The 20518-nt window shown below is 63.3% G+C and overlaps 1 protein-coding gene across 4 annotated transcripts; it reads right to left on the bottom strand.

The window, feature by feature from the left end:
• Positions 1-922: 922 nt before the first annotated feature.
• Positions 923-19322, bottom strand: EIF4G1 (eukaryotic translation initiation factor 4 gamma 1). Of its 4 annotated transcripts, none has more exons than XM_082057192.1 (32): positions 18681-19322; positions 17300-17404; positions 17116-17202; positions 15354-15527; positions 14904-15003; positions 13048-13160; positions 11916-12008; positions 11770-11836; positions 10506-11402; positions 9215-9303; positions 8825-9011; positions 8322-8455; positions 7925-8062; positions 7560-7733; positions 7284-7481; positions 6646-6792; positions 6317-6553; positions 6126-6230; positions 5589-5742; positions 5381-5481; positions 5178-5280; positions 4975-5077; positions 4061-4314; positions 3856-3971; positions 3522-3694; positions 3260-3385; positions 3096-3177; positions 2793-2891; positions 2544-2678; positions 2369-2450; positions 2154-2294; positions 923-2039 (listed from the first exon to the last, which is right to left on the bottom strand). In XM_082057192.1, the coding sequence occupies exons 1-32, from the start codon at positions 19305-19307 to the stop codon at positions 1858-1860; spliced, it is 5523 nt and encodes a 1840-aa protein (XP_081913318.1). In that variant the 5' UTR covers positions 19308-19322; the 3' UTR covers positions 923-1857. The 4 variants fall into 4 exon arrangements, with proteins under 4 accessions (XP_081913318.1, XP_081913319.1, XP_081913320.1 ...); XM_082057193.1 differs by having other exon boundaries at positions 4975-5065; XM_082057194.1 differs by having other exon boundaries at positions 7925-8044.
• Positions 19323-20518: the final 1196 nt, after the last annotated feature.

The following is a 20518-nucleotide window of genomic DNA, read 5'->3' as shown; positions in this document are numbered from 1 at the left end:
GGCGCAGGCTTTAGGACATCACATCTGAAAGCACTACAGCAACCTGCCCTGCAGGCGATCCAGGCCAAGGCCGATGGGTTTAACATGTAGCAAAAAACTTCTGTTCATTCTGAAACCTAATGATAGCAATTAATGCAACTGCACCTTTTCCGTCCCGGAAGGGTAGTGTCAGGGTGCCACCCTGCCCCTTGGCACGCAGGGTACTGGAGCAGCCCAAGGGCCTCCCTCTTTACTTACTCGCTCCCGAGCAGGGGGAAGCTCCTGGCCCATTCCCCCTGCACAGGCCCTGCTGGCCTTTCCCTGCCAACTGCTTCCCAGCATTGGCACTGCCAGGGATCAGCCTCTAATCTGGGGAACAGCCTCCGGTTAATTATTCTGTACCCTCTGGGCCACGGCCAGGGTGACTCAGCAAAAGAAGCCCAACAGGGCAAAGACCAGTCCAGCCCCAAGGGGGGCCAGCCCCTCCTCACCTCTGTTCTCAGCAGGGACACCCCCACAAGGGCCCAAAGCAGCTCAGCCTCCCCCTTACCTACCAATACAAGGCAGGAGGATGCCAAGAGACAATCCCCCCAAAAGAGAAGGTGTGGGGTGCCTCCCCCCGAGGCAGAGCCCAAGCAGACCACCCAGGCCCCGCCACTTGCGTACACACAGGAAAAGGGACACAGCCAGGGTGCCAGCAGGGCTGCCTGCTCCACAATGGGGGACCCTGTGCCAGGCAGAGCTGGCAAGGGGGGTGCCAAGGAGCCTAGTCCCGGGCACACCCCACCCCCTTGCCACAGTTCCAGCCCCAGGTGGGGGTACCTACCGTCTGCCTTGGGGTGCCGGGGGGGCTGACCCTGCCTGGGCTCCAGGCTGGCACCCCCACACCAGCCCAGGCGCAAGGGACATGGGACGGGGGGCGGCAACAGCGGCACACGGGGCATTATTTAGCAATGTTCTTTTATTTCCAGTTTTAAGGTGAAAAGATGCCTTTAAATCTTCAATTAAATACTCCATAAAGAAAAAAAAAAAAAAAAAAGGCAAAAAAAATATTTACAAATTCACGTGACCAGTAATTGAATCCTTGTTTTAATAATTACACGTGCGGCTCGTCACATCCGGCGCTCTATAAATACAGGGGACGCGGATGGGGGGGCCGCCCCGTTGCTTGCCCAATTGTGGCCTTAAACGTTTGGGAGGAGGATGGGAGGCTTTGAGGGGAAGGGGGGGACTCAGCCTGGCCCAGAGAGAAGGGGTCACCCCCCACCCCCCACCCCAGCACCCTTCCCAGGTGGTCAGAGCAGGAGCTGGGGGGGGACACGACAATTTATATTTAAAATAAAAAACCATGGGGGGGGGTCCAGGCAGTGATGGAGAAATAGAGAGAGGACAGGGGAGAGGGAGAAATCACGCTCCTGTCCCCAAACCAAATTTAATAAGTTTATATATATATAATCTCTCTATATTTCAGCAAGAAGTGGGGAGGAGGAAGGGGAGGGAGGAGAGGAGGAATACATCCTCATCCTGTCCCCCCTCCCCATGACATGAGTCCAGGGGTTCTTACACCCCCTCCTGGAGACCCAGGGTGCCTGCACTGGGAGGGGGTAGAGGAGGAGCCCCAAAGGGATCCACCGCAACAGCCGCATCCGTTTATTATCGTGGTGACAAACTAGTACAGGCCTCACGAACAGAACCGGGATGGAGGGCGGAGGGAGAGGAGAACTGGAAAGAGAGAGGGGGGCTGCGGGGGGCAAAGCAAGTCCCTCAGCCCCGGCATCACCAAGTCCAGGGGAGCCAGAGGTGGGAGGGGATGGAGTCGCTCCCCAGGGTGCCCCTCTCTCTCTCCCCCCGCTTCCTCCTCCTCCTCATCACGGCTGCTCAGTTGTTGTCCGACTCGTCCTCGGCTTCCCGGAGCCAGGTAAAAAAGGCAGTCACCGATTTGAGAGCCACCCCTTTGCCCTGCTGCTCGGCCGGGTCCTTGCTGGACTCCCACTTGTAGAAAGCCTCCTCCTTGATGACATCCTCATCGTAGAGGGCGTCAAAGAACATCCGCAGAAGGTCTGGGGGGTGACAAAGAGGGTCCCCTGCCATTCCCCAGCCACCAGCCACTCTCCAGGGTTGGGGACACACCAGCCACCCCACTCCTCAGCCCGCCTCTGCCCCGCAACACTCACTGGGAGGCTGGTCCAACTTCACCACCAAGGCTTGCAGTGCGTAGAGTGCCTGGAGCTCCTTCTGCTCATCCCGCAGGTACTTCTGCAGCAGCTTGGCTTGGTTGCGGATAACCAGGGCATCCACACGGTATGGGTTCTCAACTGTGGGGAGATGGGGCGTGAGAGGGGGGTGGCCTGCACAGAATGACACCCCCCCACCTCACCCTGGTACTCACAGATGATGGCCGAGTGGCACACGGAGGTCATCAGGGCCCTGATAAACGTGTTGGAGGAGACCTGCTGCTCGCTCAGGTTGGCCTGGAGGAGGGAGGAGAGAGGGGCTTTGAGGTAGGGAGGGAGCCAGGAGGGAGTCCACAGACCCACGGGTGGGTGCTGCGCCCGCTCCCTCACCTCGATCCAGTCGTATATTCTTTGGTTGTTGGGGTTCTCCTTCAGCAGCTCGTCCATCTGCCTGTACAGCTCCTCCGAGGTCAGCTCCTTGCGGCTCGGCGTGTCCGAGCTGTCCCCCAGCGTGTACTCCAATTTCTGGGGGAAGGGCAGAGATAAGCTGTTAAAGGTAGCACGGGGGAATACCACGTTCCCAGCAGCAGGACCCTCCCCAGGGCGCCCCTCCACAGCCCCTCTCTGCAGGGCTCCCACCTGCTCTGTGACAAATTTGTTGACATCCTGATCCTCAGGCAGGAATTCCTTCCAGCTCAGGCCCCCGTCCCGCCACAGCTTGCCTGCGGTCTTCTGACTCTGCAGGACAGACAGACAGTTGGCATCAGCACTCCACACCCTCCATCTCCAGGGAGTGAGGTAGCACAGCTTGGACATGACAACCACTATAACCCAGACAAGGCAAGGTATGGCCCCTGCCGTCCCCTCTGGTGGCAGAGGGGTTCAATCCTCACATGCCAACCTGCCCCCCGAGCCAGCAGTTACACAAGCCCTGTGACTTACCATGCCCTTGCACAACAAGCCCAGCACCTCAACTAGTAGCGTGGTGGCCTTCCCAATGGGCACCAGGGGCTTTGTTATCTCCCTGTGGGGCACAAAAGACTCAGCTGAGCTACTTGTCCTCAGAAGACCCTCTGGCAGCCCCCTGGCAGGCCCACAGCCCTCACCTGAACAGCTCCTCCATGGGGATGCCATCCTCCTGCAGGATGGGGGTGATGAGCTCAGCCAAGTACAGCCAGATGTGTGGGATGTCAATCTCCATGTCTTCTGCCATCTCCAGGATCTCCCGCAGCCTGCAGGGCAGAGGGGGGGCCGTTGGGATCCAGCAGCCCCTGTGTCCTCAGAGAGGAGGGACCTCAGGAGGTCTCAGTGATGAGCCCTGCTCAAGGCAGGGCCAAAATTCAAAGCCAGGCTGCCCCAGCCCCTCACCCTTTGTAATACTGCTCCTTGGAGAGTGTGCCCGCCTTCACTAGCTGGCACAGGAGGACCCCCATGTGCTCACGGGAGATAGTGCTCCTCTCCAGCGTGGACTCAATGCCGTTCTGCACGAAGATGTAGAGCAAGGAGGGGCTGCCCAGCTCCTGCACACACTGCAGGGCCTCCTGCAGGAAAAAGCGGGGATCAGTTCTGCCCCACAGCCAGCCCCAGCTCCCCTCTTCCCTATCCAGGCACCACCATCACCTTGCCCAGCAGTGCTACTGCCCAGGGAAGCAGACAGCATGTTATGGGGGCCATATGGTGCTCTGCCAGCCCCTCCTCTCACCTTCATGTCATTGATATGCAGGTATTCCTCTATGATCGCCTTGGATTTCTTCTCCAGCTCCTCTTCCGACAGCGCAGGCTTGGTGGATGCTGCAGGAGGTGCTGGCTCTTGCTTAACTGTGAGGAGAGAGCAAGGATGATGCACCGCCTGGAACAAGCACAGCCTCAGCCCGCGGCCAGATGCCCACCACTCCTCCCCAGCTCACTGCTCTCTCGGCTCCTGTCCCGTTCCTCCGTCATGCTGGCAGCCTTGCGCACGGCCTCAGGGCCACCCTGCTTCTCCCGTTCTCGGCTCCTGTCCTCTGCCTCTTTGCTGAAGCTCCTCTTGGTGAGGGCAGACCTGTTCCTGTCTGCCCGCTCCCCCCGGTCGGGACGCTCCAGGCGGTCGCTGCCCTTCTCCGAACGTGACTCTCGGTCTCTGTCCCCAGCCTTCTCTGACCTGTCACGGCTGGAGCTGCTCCTGGGTGGGAGGAGGATGGATACAGTGTGAAGACCCCGTCTCCATCATCCCTGACCCCAGACTGCAGAGCTCTGCAAGGCAAGACTGTCCCACTCCAATCCCAGCCCCTTCCAGGGCCTCTTCTAGCACTTGACCACCCTCAGGAGACAACACTTTTCCCTGTTTCTCCCCTATTCCAACTCAAGCCCTTCGCCTTTTACACTGTCCCGTGCCATGGCTGAGCAGAGTGTGGCTGCATCCTGCCCACACCTTTCCCATGCTGCAGAAGGGGTGAAGTCAGGGCTGTTTTCCACTCCTCCTGAACAAACCCCATTTCAACTCTCCTTGGGGAACCTCATGCTCCAGCCTCTACAGAACTCCCTCCAGCTCATCAATGCCCATCTGCTCCCAGGACCCCCAGAATGGACCCAGCACCCAGGTGTGGTCCCCCAAGTGACAAACAGCAGGGAAGAAGCTAAGGGTGGGGTCAGCCACCTTCGTTGCAAGGACTCACCACCAACTCCAAGCCCCATCAAGGCCCCATCCTTCCACAGGGGATTACCCTGGCCCAGATGCCAGGCTATTTGCAAATGGGTCAACCAACCATTGCCCAATTTCGGGGGTTCCTCCCTGGACTGTAGACCAACACCCCCGCACACCAAGGCAGGGCTGGCCCCTCACCTCTGCACCACGCGGCGGGACTCCAGGCTCTCGGCCGGGGTCGACTGCTGGAGCGCTGAGAAGCGGTTCAAGGTGCTCGTGGCCGGTCGCCCTGAATCAGATGCTGGGCGTGAAAAGAGGGGAATCTCAGAGTTCAGCACCTCCCCAGTACAGGAACTACCTGGGGAAGGGATCCCGCTCACACCCAGCCCCATGCTGCCCACCTGAATCTGCAGGCTTCGCGCCAGAGCCTCCACTGCTGCCTTTGCCCCAGCTCAGCCGCCCGCCCGGCGCAAAAAGCTGGTTGTTGGAGTCAATGGATCCAGGCTGCAGGTGGAGAGACAAGAGTCAGCTCTGAACTCCACAGCAAGGCAGGATCCCAGCCAGGCAGCCGGCTCAGCTGCTCACGCTACACCACCAGCCTTACCTTGGTGATCTTCGTTAGTCGACTGGTGTCGATGGGCCGGTTGCCCTTGCTGATGGGCACAGTGTTCCAGCCATCATCTGCCACCAGGCTCCCGCGCCCACCTGGGCACAAAGGGGACAGACATAAGGCACAGTCCGACCTCAAGCAGTGCCCAGCAGGAACAACCCACCCCTGGGAACCCTGGGTGTCCCCTAGCCCGGGCACTCACTGCTGGAGGATGGCCCGGGGGGGCCTCTCCTCTTGTCCTTGGACATGAGCTGCTGCACTTTGATGTGTTCCCGATGCTCCTCCATCTCCGCTTCCTTGTGGATCTGGTCGATGGTTTTGGGGCCCTGGTCTCCTCGCCGCGGCACCCAGCTATTCTGCAGAGGACAAGGGAGAAGGGGACACTGAGCTGGCTGGAAGATGGAGGCAGAGGCATTCCCCCTTCCCAGTCGTTGCACCCTCAAAGGCTCAGGCCAGTCTCCCACCTCGGCCAGTAGAGCTTCCTGAATGCTGTCGCAGCTTTTGGCACAAAAGGGCTCAGTTTCATGAGCCCCCCTGCATTAAACAGCCGCTGGTTACTGTGTGCCCACTATCACTACCACACTAACCAAGGGCTGAGGGCTAGCATGGTGTCTCTAGGGCTGGTCACAGCTTACAGAGCCACCTCTCCCCTCCCGGGGACACAGGGACCGCTGGCACTCAGAGGACCAAGCAGGGGACAGAGAACAGTCCCCGTGCAACAGCAGGCCACATGCCTTACCCGTCTGAGGTCAATCACATCCTGCAGCATGAAACGGATTCGGGATGATGTCTTCTTCTCTTTGATAATCTTCTCCATTTGATTGAAGTACTGGTCCATCCTGGGCTATAGAGGGACAGAGTCACGCTTACATGCCTCCCAAAGGCAAGCGCAGGCCAAGACAGGGCAGGGCAAGGCAGGGCAGGGGGTACCTTGGCCTTCTCAAAGTCCAAATCCTTGCCAATGGTGGTCAGCAGGCGGCAAAGGCACTCGAGAGATTCCTCATCATGGTTTTTGAGCAGCTTCACCACACAGTCATGCATGATGGCTTCTGTCAACATCTTCAGCTTGAAGAGCTCTCCAATGAACTTGATGTTGCCCAGGGATCGCCGACGAGCCTTGTCCCGCGCCTCCTCCAGCTCGTCCTTCATGCGTGCCTTCTCCTCGGGCTGCAGGGAGGGCACAGCAGGGCAGCTCAGAGCCTGATCTGCCCCAAGGACACCCACACCAGCCCTCAGCTGCAGCTCCCACCCCAACTCACAGCACTGGCGTCGTCCATTTCCTTCTGCCGCTTCTCAAAGATCTCGTCATCGTCCTTGTCCTTCTCAAACTCCTTCTGGCAGCGGTTGAGCAGCAACTTGCGGAAGTTCACAGTCACCGTGGGCTTGTCTGTTGTGGGCACTTTGAGCTGCAGGGAGAGATACAACCCGGGCAAGAAGCGTGAGTCATGTCTCCCACAAAAGCCGGCCAGCTAAGGCCCAGACACTGCTCAAACCAGGGAAAAGCCACCCTACACCCTCACGACCCTCATTCAGGCTAGACACGAGGAAGAAGTTTTTTACAATGAGGGTGGTAAAACACTGGCACAGGTTGCTCAGGGAGGTGGTAGATGCTCCAACCCTGGAAACATTCAAGGCCAGGCTGGACAGGGCTCTGAACAACCTCAACTAGTTGAAGATGTCCTTGCTCATTGCAGGGGGTTGGACTAATGACCTTTGAAGGTCCCTTCCAACCCAAACTTTTCTATGGTGACCTGCTAAGGCTCTGGACTTGGCCTTCCAGCCACATGCCCCAGTTTCCCCACCCCACAGGGAAGGACCAGCACCTTGCTGAGCTCAACCAAGGCCCCCAAACAAACCCCTGCAAGATCAACTGGAGCCCAACTGAGTTCCTGCTCACCCCCATAAGGCAACGGCACATGTTGGCATAGGCAACAGAGAAGTTTGGCTCCGAGATGGCCTTCTCGAAGACGAGGTCGATGACACCCTTGAGCCGCTCCTCTGTGTCGATGGACAATTCCATCACCTGCTTCATCAGCTGCTGGAACATCTGAGGTGTCAGCTTGTTGAGGATGCTGCGGACGCGGCGGAGCAGTTCCTGTGAAGACAGCGGGGTCAGCAAGAGCTGGGCACACCACCCCCTTCCCTCCCGGCACCCGTCTGCCCCAGCTCCCACCTGCGTCTTGATGTTCTCAGGATCCTCCTCCTCGGAGGCACGCTTGCTGCTGGGTTTCCAGGCCTTCTCAGCTTTGTTCAGCTTGACATCCTCGTTGAGGGACACAGTGGCAATGATTTTGCGAGGTTCCTTCCTCTGGCTCTGCTGGGAGCGGCGAGGACCCAACCCTGAGGGCTAACACATGGAGAAGAAACTCAGCTCTTTGCTCTGGGACCAGCCAGGCTGGTTCCTGGGGTGTCCCCATCTGCCTGCTCAGATCCTCAGGTCCATCACGGACATCAGTGGCCCAGACACAGCGGCTCGAAGGCTTGATCATCACAGAGAGGCGGAGGGGGACGGCGTGGGTGAAGTGAGGAGATACTCACCAGGCCCCGGTTGCCCATGACGGGACGGCCGAGGTTAGCGAAGGAGGGGGTAAAGTCGGGGCTGCAGTTCATGCCGCTGAGGCGGATGGGGTCAAGCGCCCGCAGTGGGGTCTTGTTGGCCTGCGAAGGTACACAGGGCTGAGGATGCCCGGGGGGCAGAGGAGCGGGATGGATCCATCCCCCAGCCTCAGCGCCGGGACAAAGAAATGGAAAAATGGCCCCAGATGTGCCCCCACGCACCATCCCCGCAGCTCAAGGCTCATTGCAGAGGCTGCAACAGGACCCCAAGCACAGCAGGAAAGTCCCAGCTCTGCCTTGACAAGGAGCAGAGCAGCAGAGCCAGACCCCCCACCCATGTACCACCCACCGCTACCCCACCTTCCAGGGCCGCACCAACCTTGTCCAGCACCACGTCTGTGATCTGGGGCAGCCCCTCGGGTTTCTGCATGCTGGCAAAGATGAACTGGAAGCCCAGCAGGAACTCCCGGTCATATCGCTTCTTCTCCTCAGGGTTCAGTGGCTTCCATTGCTCTGCAGCAGGGGCAGAGGGAGACCTTGACATGGCCTGTTCCCATATCCTCTACCTCAAGCTATGGCAGGTCCAGGCCCACCCAGGGACTAGCGAGGTGGGATGCAGACAACCACAGAGCTGCCCCAGCCTGGTACACCATGAACATGAAGCTGCTTGCTTAGATAGAAAGCCTGATGCCACCAGCTCCCTGTCTCCTGCCAGGCTCCTCGCACTGGGGTCTCTGTCCCCAAGCCTGGCACAGGGTGGGGGACAAGATGGGAGGAGAGTGTGAGGTTTAGGACAGCTGGACCATGCCACCCCCACCCTCCCCACTGCTGGGTCCAGAGATGGTGGGTCCCAGCAGAGGTCTGGGCCAAGGCACAGCTCACCTTCCTTGTAGCGGTACTTCTGGTCAGCAGCCTGGCCCTTCTCCGGCGCCAGCTTGTCCTCCTTCTCCTCCCATGTCTCCTCTGACTCTTCCTGTGGACGGGCAGGGGCCGCGTCCTCCACTTCACGGACAGGGGCGGACGTGGGGGGCTTGTTCTCTGCCTCTGAGGCACTGTCGCTGATCTGAGACTGCATCGGGAGGGACAGGGACAGCAGTCACCCCTGAAGCCTGGTCCTACCCCCTCTGCCCCGCAACCCAGGCGTCTGCCCCCCCTCAGATCCTCATTACCATCACGGAACATCAGTGGCCCAGACACGATGGCACAAAGCAGAGTTCATCACAGGAGGAGATGGGACATGGGGTGACCCCTGGACACCCTGGGGATACTCACCTCTTTAAAGGCATCCAACAAATCGCCTACTGCCTCCTTCTTGTTCAGCTCCTTCATCCTCCGCTTTTTCTTTGGCACCGACACGGCGACTAAGAGGAGAGGCGAGGAGGTGAAGGACAGGAACCTTCACAGTCCCCCACTTATCCTCACGCTAGCACTCAGGTCACCAGCAAGGCACTGGTAACACTGGGCCAGCTTCAGGACGGGGACACAAGAATATGATCTTGCCACCCCAGCACAGCCCCTTCCCCAAACATTCCATGTACCCACCTGGGCACCTGTGGACCTCACACACAGCCCACCAAGGCACCCTGCTCCCTGAGCACACACCCCAGAACACACCGCACACAGACACACCTCACACCTCTCCCTATCTGGCCACTGCACCCCAATTTACCCTGCACCTCTCCAAAGCACACATCCACACCTCTTTCCCATCCTCCTCAGGGGACCCCCACAGACACCCATGTCCTGGTACAGGGCAACCCTTACAGGGACACCCCCACGCACACCTCTGCCCCCACGTATCCTCCCTCCCTGGCACCCCCAGACACTCCACACAGAGGTGCTCCCCAGAAGCACACCTGCCCCCAGGTCACCCTTCCATAGTCCCCCTGTACCCCTGCACAGAGTGCTCTGTGTGAACACATCCTGTGTACATATCTCCCTCATCCTCACCCAGCATCCCTGCAGAACCCCCACGCTCCTATGCAGGGTGCTAAAAAAAAAACAACCAACAAACCAACACATAGCTTCAACCCACTTTCCCCAGGCACCCTGATGTACTTGCACACCCCTACACAGGGTGACCCACACAGCTACAGCCCCAGCCAAGGGAACGGCAGGAAGATTTGCCAGGGGAAGTTTAGGTTGGACATGAGGAAAAAGTTCTTCACCCAGAGGGTGCTGGACACTGGAACAGGTTCCCCAGGGAGGTGTCACAGCCCCAAGCCTGACAGTGTTCAACAGGCATTTGGACAACGCCCTCAGACTCACGGTAGGAACTTTGAGGTTGACCTGTGCAGGGACATGAGCTGGACTTGATGATCCTTGTGGGTCCCTTCCAACTCAGGACATTCTGTGATTTTATGATCTCCCCTGCCACCCATCCGCCTCCCCATGTTCTCCAGGACAGCTGGAGACAGCCCTCAGATACAGCCTCAACACACCCACACTGCAACCCTGCATTAGGCACCTGCATATACCCACCGTACCCCACCAAGGTGACCCCTCCACACCACCCAAGGCCCACCCTGGGGCACCCCACACACCCCAGCCCAGCATTCCCAACCTTGTGCGGTCGCCTCCAAGGTCTGTGAAGGGGCAGGGGCCGGGCTGGAGCTCCGCTCCTGGGCCTCGCTGGGGCCTTCGCTCTCCTCCTCCTCCTCCTCTGCCGGGGGGGACGCAGGGGTGCCAGGTTGCGCTGGCTCCTCGGGCTCCGAAATGGGGCTGACGTCCGACTCAGGCTGCTCCTCGCTCGGTTCTGCTTTGCCGGTGCCCTCCACCCCGTTGGGCAGAGGCAGCTCCTCGGGCTGGGCGATGGGGGAGTCCAGGGTGGGCGCCAACACTGGGGTGGGCGCCGGCACCAGCGCGGGCATCAGCTGGCACACGGGCATCTCAGAGACCGGCTCAGGCGCCTCCTCCAAGACCCCGTTGGCCTCAGCAGGGGGCTCGACAGTGGGCTCGGGGCAGGGCTCTTCCTGGGCTGGCGTGGGGCTGGGGGAGGCGGGTTTGGCGGGTGCTTCAGGGGCCTGCGGTACAACGGGCGGCGGCGACGGCACGGCCGGCACCGGGGCCACGGCTGGCATCGAGGGAACAACAGGCACCGACGGCACCTCAGGGGGTGCAGGCGCCTGTGGGGCAGGCTCTGGGAGGGGAATGGTGACCTCCTCCTCCTCCATGGCCACCGTGTCCATGTCGGGCGCAGGCAAGAGGGGCAGCTCCACGGCCCCTGGCACTGTAGTGATGGCGCTAAACGTCTTGTGCGGGTCGGGCGGCGCCTCGCCCAGCTCCACTTTAGTGTCCGCGTCCATGGGGGGCTCCATTGGCACCAGCGTCATGGCTGAGAGCACCACGGGCTCCACCTCGGGGATGAGGGGAGGAGGAGGAGACGGAGACGGGGACGCTGACTTGCTGGGCTCCAGGGAGATGGGCTTGCTCACCACTAGCGCGGGCTTCGGGCGGTCATCTGCAAGGGGGGTGGTGTTAATGGGGGACTCTCTGATCCCCAGCTGACCCTGCTTCCCCCCCTAGACCCCTCCAAGACCAGCAGGGACAGATGTGCCAACCCATATTAAAAACAGGCAGCAGGGACAACAAGGGTATCCTGCAGTGCCCAGGGGACAGCTGGGGTGAGCAGACAGCCCCCACAAACTCTCCTGGACCCAACACAGGGACACTGGCCCCCACATCTGTATGGAACACATTTGACCCCACAGTCCACAGGTGAACTGGGGAAACGGTGGGACTGGCACCTCTGCCCCCACAGTGCCCAGGACAGGGAGCCTGGCAGCAGCCGTGCCGACTGGCCCACCCACCCTGGCACAGGTGCTTACCTGGCCGGACAATAACTGCTACATGGGGGGTTTCTCCGTTGGCGTGGGGCTCCAAACCGCTTCCAGCCTGAGGATGCAAAGAGGGGGTTCAGCAGGGCCCCATGTACCTCTGCTGCCCCAGTGGTGGAGTCAGGGGGTGCCCTTACCTGTGGAGGGGTGGGGGTGGATGAGGTCCTTGCTCCAGACATGATTTCTTCAGTGATGTCTTTGCCACCTTGGTTGGGGTCTCGTATCCGGATCTGTCCGTGGGCCAGGGCAGAGCGGGAGAAGATAGCATCAGGGTGGGTGGACACAGAACACGGACCAACCCCTTTCCCCAGGCCTGACACCCCCGGGACACCCCCTTCTCCAAGGGGAGAGCTGAGCAGCTCATTTAGTGCTGTCTCTGTCCCAGCCATTTGCAGACTGGGGACGGGTGGGTGCCACCTCCCCTCAGGACACAGTGCACCACTGACACCAGGCTGTCCTGAGGCCCAGTGGGCAGGGAGGGCACAGGACAGGGCAAGTCTGGCAAGCCATCCTGCCAGGCGGTGACAGCCAGCACCACATCCCCAGGCCAGTGCCCACTTCCAGGAGTTGGGGGACCCCAAGACCACATCACCACGCTGGCACAGGAGATACAGGACTGCCCTGCCTCAGGGACAGCACAAAACCAGCCTCAGCACATAAACATGGAAGCAAGCCCTGTGGCACCCCAGGTACAGCCCGGACACGCAGCAGCAGGAGCCATGGGACACACTGCTGGGGGGGGACACGCAGGTCTGGGACTCCAGTGGGGGGCTAAGCGCAGCCATGGGTCTTGTTCTCCCCATCCCCAACCAACCTCCTCCCAGGGCAGCGAGAATAGAGCCCGAGGAGCACTGAGGCCCCCCCCGATGATAAAATTCCAACATTTCCCTCCCCAGCCCGGCAGCAGCCCATGCCCCCTCAACATGGGGCCATGCCGGCAGCTGCTTGGCCCCCCCGCTATAAATAGGCCCCACGCGAGGCCTCTGAGCACCGGCATCTCCGGGAGCAGACAGCAGTTGGCAGCCGCGGCACCCCCACCCCCCGGGAGCTGTGACTCAGCACAACGCTGCCCGCCGGGACAGCCAAGGTCGCCAGCACCCATCCTCACAAACTCCGGTTCCCCCACTGAGCCCCCCAGCCTGGGGGGGGAAATGGCCTCACACCATCCCCCTTCCCCGGCATGCTGCACCTCACCCCAGCCCAACCTGGGGCTGGCACTGCCCCCGCCGCGTGCAAACCCCCCCATGCCCGGAGGCAACAGCTCCTTACCGTCTTGCGCTCTCGTTTTGGGGGAATCGGTGGCTGTTGGCTCACTATAACCTGGGCGGTGGGAACCCCCGCCGGGAACTGCTGTACCCCCTGCGCTGGGTAATAAGCACCCGCTGGAGGAGAGGAGAGAGCATCAGAGGGACCGGCCAACCCAGATCCTCCGAGCCCGTCCTGGGGATCCAAAAATCCCCCAAACGCAGGGGTCTGCCGGGAGCCTGGAGAGCCCGTGCCACTCTGCAGCAAACCCCCATTCCATCCAGCCTGGATCGTCCCAACCAGCCCGACAGGCCCGACCGAATTCCTTCCCCGTGAAGCAGAGCGTCCCCGCGCCACCCCCACGCCCAGCCGGGCCCCGCCGTGCCCACCGGCTCCACGCCACCGCCAGCCCTGCCGGGGCGCTCGGCCATGCCGGCTGCTGGCGTCCCAGTTCCACGGGCATTCGGTCGCCTTCCTGCCAGTGCTCTTATCTCCCCGGGGCCAGCACCAGGCTGAGGGCGGCACCAGGCAGCCCTGTCCGCACCCTCCATTCACACCCAGGCCGAGGGGCTCCCCATGCAGCCCCAGCCCCCAGTGAGCCCAGCCCAGAGAAGGGAGCTGTGCCGGGGGCCAGAGGCAAAGCTGGACCCCGTCCAGGGCTGGCACAGCCCCCAAGAAACACTCCACTCCTCCCAGGGCATTTGTGAGCATCACCCCCAGAGCAGTGCCACAAGGATGGGGGTGTCAGGAGGGACAGGCACAGCTGGGCTCTGGCTCCAGGTTCTTCCCAGCTGTGCTGAGACTCAACTCATCTAATGTGCTCTGGTGACTGCCATGTCCCTGAGCCGGTCACACAGGGACACTGGACAGGCATGGGAGAAAGGAAGGAGTGAGACCCCAAGCTACCCAGCCCTGGGGACCAGGAGGGCTGGCCTGCCTCACCCACCAAGGAGCGTGCCATGCTGTGCCAGGCCACCCACCCAGCCCTGTGGGCAAGTAGCACACTGCTGCCAGCTCCCAGGGGAACAGCCACAGCCCCAAAACAGAGGTGAGGGGCAAACCCACCCCAGGAGCCCACAGAGACATCCAGGGGATGCCACAGCACCAGGCATGAAGGAGCAGCCATGCCCCGGCCCAAGTGCAGGAGCCGGCTGCTGCCAGGGCCACCTCCGTCCTCTGAGGGGCTGGCTGGGCCCGAGGACAAGAGGGAGGGAGGACGGGCACATACCTGGCTCAGGAGAAGCCCATCGCTGCCCTGGTTATGCCTTTCTGCCATGCCGGGGCTGGGCTGGAGGCCTCAGCTCACATTTCTGTGTCTGCCGGGCCTCTCAGGACCGACCAAGACTAAATATAGTCACAGCCCGGGTGGCCACACGCGAGCAGGGGGAGGGAGGGGGCGCTGCTCACACCGCTGCTCCCCAGCACCAGGAGAGGGCAGGCACAGCACGGCACTGGCACCCCCGGCTCAGCTCCTTGAGGAGCAGGGAGCTGAGGGGAGATGTCACCGAGCACAAAACTGTTCGACCTCTTGACAGCAAGTGAGGGGGAACAGGGGATAAAGTCTGCCCTGACCTTCCACCAGGAGAGTTAAACATTAAACAACCCCGATTTGGAAAAGGGTGGGGGTGGATGAACGGGTGGGACATGATGCACAACCCTCAGTGCTGCTGGGAGACAGGAAACACCCCTTGCCCCCCAAAACAGCCTGTAATGGAGTCACAGAGATAACTTCAGGGAGCTGGCAAAGGCAGAGGGGTCTGTGCTCAGCTCCTGAGTGCAGAGAGCTGCAGGGAGGCCAGTGGCAGGGCAGCAAAAAAAAAAGGAGGGAGTGCTGGGTCTGGAAGAGCACCGTGGAGCAAAGCAACCCTCCCAGTATGTACCGTAAGTCCCAAACTCTGGGGGGTTTGTTCCAGGGTAAAAACTAGGGGCGCCAGCCTGGACCGGATACTGCTGGGTCGGGACGACGTACGTGGAGCGACCCTGCAACAGTGAAGAAAGGTCAGTTACCTCCTGCACAGGGTACAGACCTACCCTCAAACAACAGACATACCCCAAAACCTTCCTGCAAGGTGGCTGGATGCCAGGGCAGGGAACAGGATCCAGGCAAAGTGGGAAACAAGCACCTTAGAGGGCTGCCGGGGAGGGGGGCCAGTGCTGCCTCTCTACAGAGCTGGACAACACCCTGCTCAAATTGGTGGGTACTTGGAGAACTGGGGATCCCCTCCACCCCCCAAAAACGGGCCTGTGCTCCAAACCCAGGCAACACCCCCTCCTCACCAGTGCCCACCCTAGCCCCCTCCCGCAGAGCCCGGGGCATGGATGGCCCTCACCTGTCCAGGGATGTAATAGGCTCCTTGGGAGGGTGTGTAGGAGATCTGGGAGGGTATCATCATCACCTGGGAAGCGGCTGGATACACATGGGCAGGGGGGCCGGGCCGGGCCGTCGTGTTACTCGGTACGCGGGACGCGCTGGCGGGAGGCTGCGCCCTGTTCTGGTAGAAATGCTTGGGGAGAGATGGGGCATGGCGTCAGGTGGGGTGCCAGCACCCCAACGCTGCACCCACACACCCGAGCTGGGAACCCCCTCCCACCCCACACTATGGGGAGCAGCCTGGCAGTGCACATCACCCCAGAATGTCAGCCTGGGGAGGGGGGAGCAGCTCCAGTGGAGATAGGGAAAGGGGGAACCCCCACCCCGGCCCCACTGGGATGTAACACCCCAACCTCCCTGGAGCTGACCCCCAGCCCAGCACCATCCGTCCTCACACACCTGTGGGGCCACCTGGGTCCACCCGCCCCAGCTCATGCCCGGTGCAGCCCCGTCCCAGCCCCGGCAGGGCCGGCAGCTCCAGCACCCGGAGCCAGCCACAGCCGCACACAGCTCAGCGGCGGCAGGTCCCAGCGTGCTCCGCACCGGCTCCCGGTGCTCGCCTGGAATGCTGGGATCTGTAGTCCCGCTGTGCTCAGCCACGCCGGAGCCGGACAGCCGGGGCACACAGAGCCGGCTGTTCACCCTCCAGCCCGTGCTGTGCAACCCAACTCGGCTTCTTTGCTGGGCGGGAGCATCCCCTGGAGCAGCGGCTCAAGCCTCACAGTGAACGGGCAAGAAATGGTCCGCGCACGCACCCGGAGCAAGGAGAAAGCATTACCTGAAGAGACCTGAATCCTCCCTTTAAGCAAGCGCACGCATACAGAGGGAAAAGGGGAAAGAGAGACAGGAGTTACCTGCATTAGGACAGGGTTTGGACACAGGTGGCTGGCAGAGGAGGGGACAGGAAGCTGGGGAGCCCTTTTCCCAGTGCCCATATCCCAAATCCACCAGGGTGTCCCTTGTAGGGATCCCCGCAAGGGGCAGGGAAGGGTTTGAGGGGCTCCCAGGCAGCACAGCTGACCTGTCCCCAGCAGCTCCCCCACACAGAGGTCTGATGGAGGTCCAGAGCCTTACAGGCACCACAGGGCCTTGGAGACCCCCACAAAGTGGGGAGGAAGAGGAAGAAGGGCACAGGCAGAAGAGGCAGCCTGGGCCGGGGTTAGCACAGGCACAGCCACAGGCTTCATGCAAGGAGAAAATTCGGGTGACACTGCAGGGAAACCCAGCCCACTGCCAAAGTCAAGCAGGTGTCCCCCCACCTTCCCCGGACCAGCCTGTCCACCAGCTTGGGGGTCCCTGTGTGCTCCCCAGCCCCTTCATGCCCAGGGTGGGTGTTTCTGTGCAGTGTCAGGGCCAGGTGCTGGGCATGCAGGGTGGGGGAAGCGGGTTAGTACCTGCTGGTGAATAGCCCGAGGCCCTGCTGGAAACTGAGAGGAGGAGAGGGAGGTTTGGGGCAGGGGAGGAAGGAGAGAAGAGCAGTCACTCAGTGGCCATCCCCAGCCAGAGGCATCTGCCCACCACCCCACAGCCAGGAGGCCCCCAGGCAGCAGTTGTGGTCCAGATCACGGGCACACTCCCCCTTGCAGACACACGCTGGTCCTGGGAGGCACCCAGTGCTCCACACACCCCAAGCACCACGGCAGTGGGAGCTACTCAGCCAGGAGGCAGAAAGCTGCTGGATACCCCCCATAAACCCCTCCAAGTTGGGACAAAGCCCTTACCTGGCGCGGCTGAGAAGGCGTATTCATTTGTGAGGTCGGTGCCGGGTTAAAAACCACAGGTGCCGTCTGACCGGGTGGGAACGTCGTCTGGAGGGAGGCAGGGAGGGAAGGAGATGGCACCTCTGTCCCCAGCACGAGCCAGGGAGGCAAAGTTGGGTCCCCCCACCCCGAAGAGGCCGGTTACCTGCGGCAATCCGGGAGAAGGGGCAGGGTGCGGGGCTGTCGGGGCTCCTCCTGTGGGCTGTGGAGCTTTGTTCATTTCATGGGGTTGTGCATAAGGATCCCCTCGCTATCTGTGAGGACAGGGACAGAGGGTACAAGCTGGAGGTGGGCAGCTGCCCAGGCATCTATCTCCTGTCCATGTCAGCCCCAAAACTTGGGCACCTCTACCCCTTGGCATAAAGTCAGGCACCAGCCATGCCCCACAGACACCACGTCACTAGGGCACAGACTCCCAGCCACCTCCTCCTCCGCTAATGGGCACAGGGAGAGGGTGGGCACCACCAGGCCCCACCAACCTGTGGAGCAAAGCTCCCTGTTGTGTCCCAAACCCAACTGTGCCCACTGGCAGGACTGACCCCGCAGAGCCTGGCCGAGCACCCCACACAAGCAGGTACCAGTGGCTGTGACCGCTGCCAGCACCCAGGCCACTACCAGCTCCAGGGCCTGGGTGGGCCGGCGGCACCCCGGCGTCAGCCGTGCCCGGCTCCACCCCGGCTGACCTACTAAGCATTTCCCCTGGCTGGCCAAACCTGTTCCTCCTGGAGGTGCCGGGTCCCCAGCACACACCGCAAATGCCTACCGGTGAGGGCAGGGAGCAGCTCCGGCATCCCCCCCGCGCTGCCAGCGCTCCTGCCCGCTGCCCTGCCCGGGGGAGCCCACAGACCCCTGCTGCCACCAGCACCCAGGTGCCCAGGCACGGCTGTCCCAGGAGGGACTTGACAGCCGCTGCCGCTCTCCCCGCCCTAGTGCAAAGGCCACTGGGGCAGGAAGAAGAGGCGGTGCCCCCCACCATGCCCGGGAGCACCCCATGGCACCCAGCAAGTCCACTGACGGCTAGGGCACCCGCAGGAGCAGCCGACAGTGCCTTCTGTAACCTGATGCCCGGCTGCGTCAGCACTGCTGGCCCCCCGGCCCCACCGCGGGGCATTGCCAAGCACGTCCCGCCGACACCAGGTCCTGCCGGCACCCCTGGGCCAGGGAGTGCCGTCCCCCCAGGACTGTACCCTGATGTGGGGGGGTGTCACCCCATCACAGGGGTCCCCACAGCCACAAGCCAAATGGCGATGGGTTCTGCTGGTGCTTTGGAAGGTTGTGGGGTCTGGGGTGCAATCCCCAGTACTCCTCGCAGCCCCCAACTCACCAGGACAGCAATGGCCCAATACGCCTGTGGTGCCCGGCCCTGGGACGTGGTGGCCTGGGCCACCTTAACTCGGCCTTGGCGTCGGTCACCCCAAAAAAGAGAGGGAGGGGTCACACAGGGGAGAGGGCACGCGGGGACAGCCCCACTAGGGCAGACCCGGCCTCCCACCACCACAACAACCAGGAGCGAGCGGGATACTCACCCCCCCGCGGGAAAAACCTGGGCCGGCTGAGCGGGCCTGCAGAGACCGTTCATCCGACTGACTTGGAGAGAGCAGGGAGGGGGAGAGAGAGATCAGCTCGGGCCCCGCACCGCCCCCTCCCCGGCCGGCCCGGCAGTGCCCGGGGGAGGCAGGTCCCGTCCCGGGGAGGGAAGAGGAACCGCCAGGGGCCTTTGTAACAGGAGGAGCCGCCGTGGCCGTTGCCTCCCCCGCGCCGGGAGAGGCCGGGGCCTGCGCTGGGCCCGCAGCCGGGGCGGGGGGTGCCTGCCCGACCCCGGGCCCCGGGGGGGCCGGGGCAACCAGGCCCCGTCCGATCGGGGCACCGGAGGGGGAAGGCAGCGCTCCGCGGCAGCGGGGGCTGAGGCGCTGGGTGCCCAGTGAGGACAAGGCGGGGATCCGCGGCGGCGAGGCCGCGCTAGGCCGCGGAGCAGCCGGCCCCGCCAGGCCCGAGCCCGGCCTCACCCCCAGGCCGCGGCTGCGCTGCCGGCTCCGTCCCGGGGCGGCGGGCGGGCCTGGGGCGCCGGCACCATCTTGGCGGCAGAAGGAGGAGGCGGGAGAGGCCGCGGCAGGGCCGGAGCGGCGGGCGCGGCGCGGGGCCCGGTGCGGCATCCGGCGGCCCCGCTCCCCCCCGCGGCGGCGGCGGCCTCTGCCAAGGACACGTGTCACTGCCGGGCTCCGCCATGGCCGGCGGCTCCGCCGGCACCGGCGGCGGCGCGGGCGGGCGCGGCGGACCGGGGGCGACGGGGCACGCACCACGTGCGGCGGCGGGCCTAGGCAGACGCGGCGGCGGGTGCACGTGCGCGGCGGCGGGACGCACCGGCCGGCACGTGGGCGCGGAGCGGCGCCGCGCGAGACTACCGGGGCGGCGAGGCTACCGGGGCGGGCCCGGCGGGGAGCGGAGCGGGACGGGGCCGCGCACGGGAGGGGGCCGGCGGCGGCGGGGCGGCGCCCACGTGGTGGCGGCGGCGGTGGCGGCGCGGCGGGGCCCGGCGGCGCGAGGCCCGGCCCGGCGGCGCGCGGCCCGGTACCGGTACCCCCCTCCCCCCCACGTCCGCCCACCCCCCCGCGGCGCGCGCCCGCCCCGCCCCCGCCCGTTACCTTCAGTCTCCTTCAGCGCGCGCGGCCCGACGCAGCCGCAGCGCAGCGCAGCACGACCATTTCCGGAGCCGCGCCGCGCGCAGGGGCGGGGCCGGGCGCCGCCGCGGGGGGAGGGGCGCGGGGGCGGGGCGCGCCGGCCACCGCCTGAAGCCGCTCCGGGCTCCGCCCCGCGGCACGTGACGCCGTGCCGCCGCCGCTGCCGCCGCTGTCACGTGACGGGGCGGGGAACGCCCCCTCCGCACCTCCGGGCTGGACACGCCCACCGCGCCGGCCCGCCCCCGCACAGCCCGTGCGGGAGCACGTGGCTCGACGCCGCACCCGGCACCGGAACCGGCGCCACCCGGCACCCACCCGGGACTTGCACCTTCCAGCGCCCAGCGGCTGCACCTACCCCGGACCCTCCCGGCACCCACGGGGAACGTGGCCCCACGCTGCACCCCACCGGCCACGGCACCCTGCCTCTGCCCTGTACCGACCCCACACCCCGTGGCGCCCACCTGCGCCCATCCAGCACCCGGGCACAGCCCCTGCCCCCCACAGGGGCAAGGCGCAGACACTGCCGGGTTTGGAAACAGAACAGGGTTTTCTTGTCTTTTCTAAAATTACCTCCCCCTCGGCCTCCACCTCCCCCGAGACCGATTTTAAGCTGGCTCCCGAGCAGCATGAACCCCAGCAGAGCCCGGGGAGTCCCCACCCAGCGAGCAGTCCCAGCTGGGGACAGC

The sequence above is a fragment of the Streptopelia decaocto genome, assembly GCF_964273445.1.
Source record: "Streptopelia decaocto genome assembly, chromosome: 6".
NCBI lineage: Eukaryota > Metazoa > Chordata > Aves > Columbiformes > Columbidae > Streptopelia > Streptopelia decaocto.
The sequence above is the reverse complement of the archived record's forward strand: the minus strand, read 5'-3'. Positions and strand labels throughout refer to the sequence as shown.

Excerpts from the sequence above, each read along its gene's own strand:
- EIF4G1 (XM_082057192.1), bottom strand. The coding sequence starts at position 19,307 with ATGCCGCACCGGGCCCCGCGCCGCGCCCGCCGCTCCGGCCCTGCCGCG. Across the intron at positions 12,009-13,047 it reads CAAAACGAGAGCGCAAGACG|ATCCGGATACGAGACCCCAA; the intron begins GTAAGGAGCTGT and ends GCCCACGGACAG. Across the intron at positions 9,012-9,214 it reads TGTTGGATGCCTTTAAAGAG|TCTCAGATCAGCGACAGTGC; the intron begins GTGAGTATCCCC and ends CTCCCGATGCAG.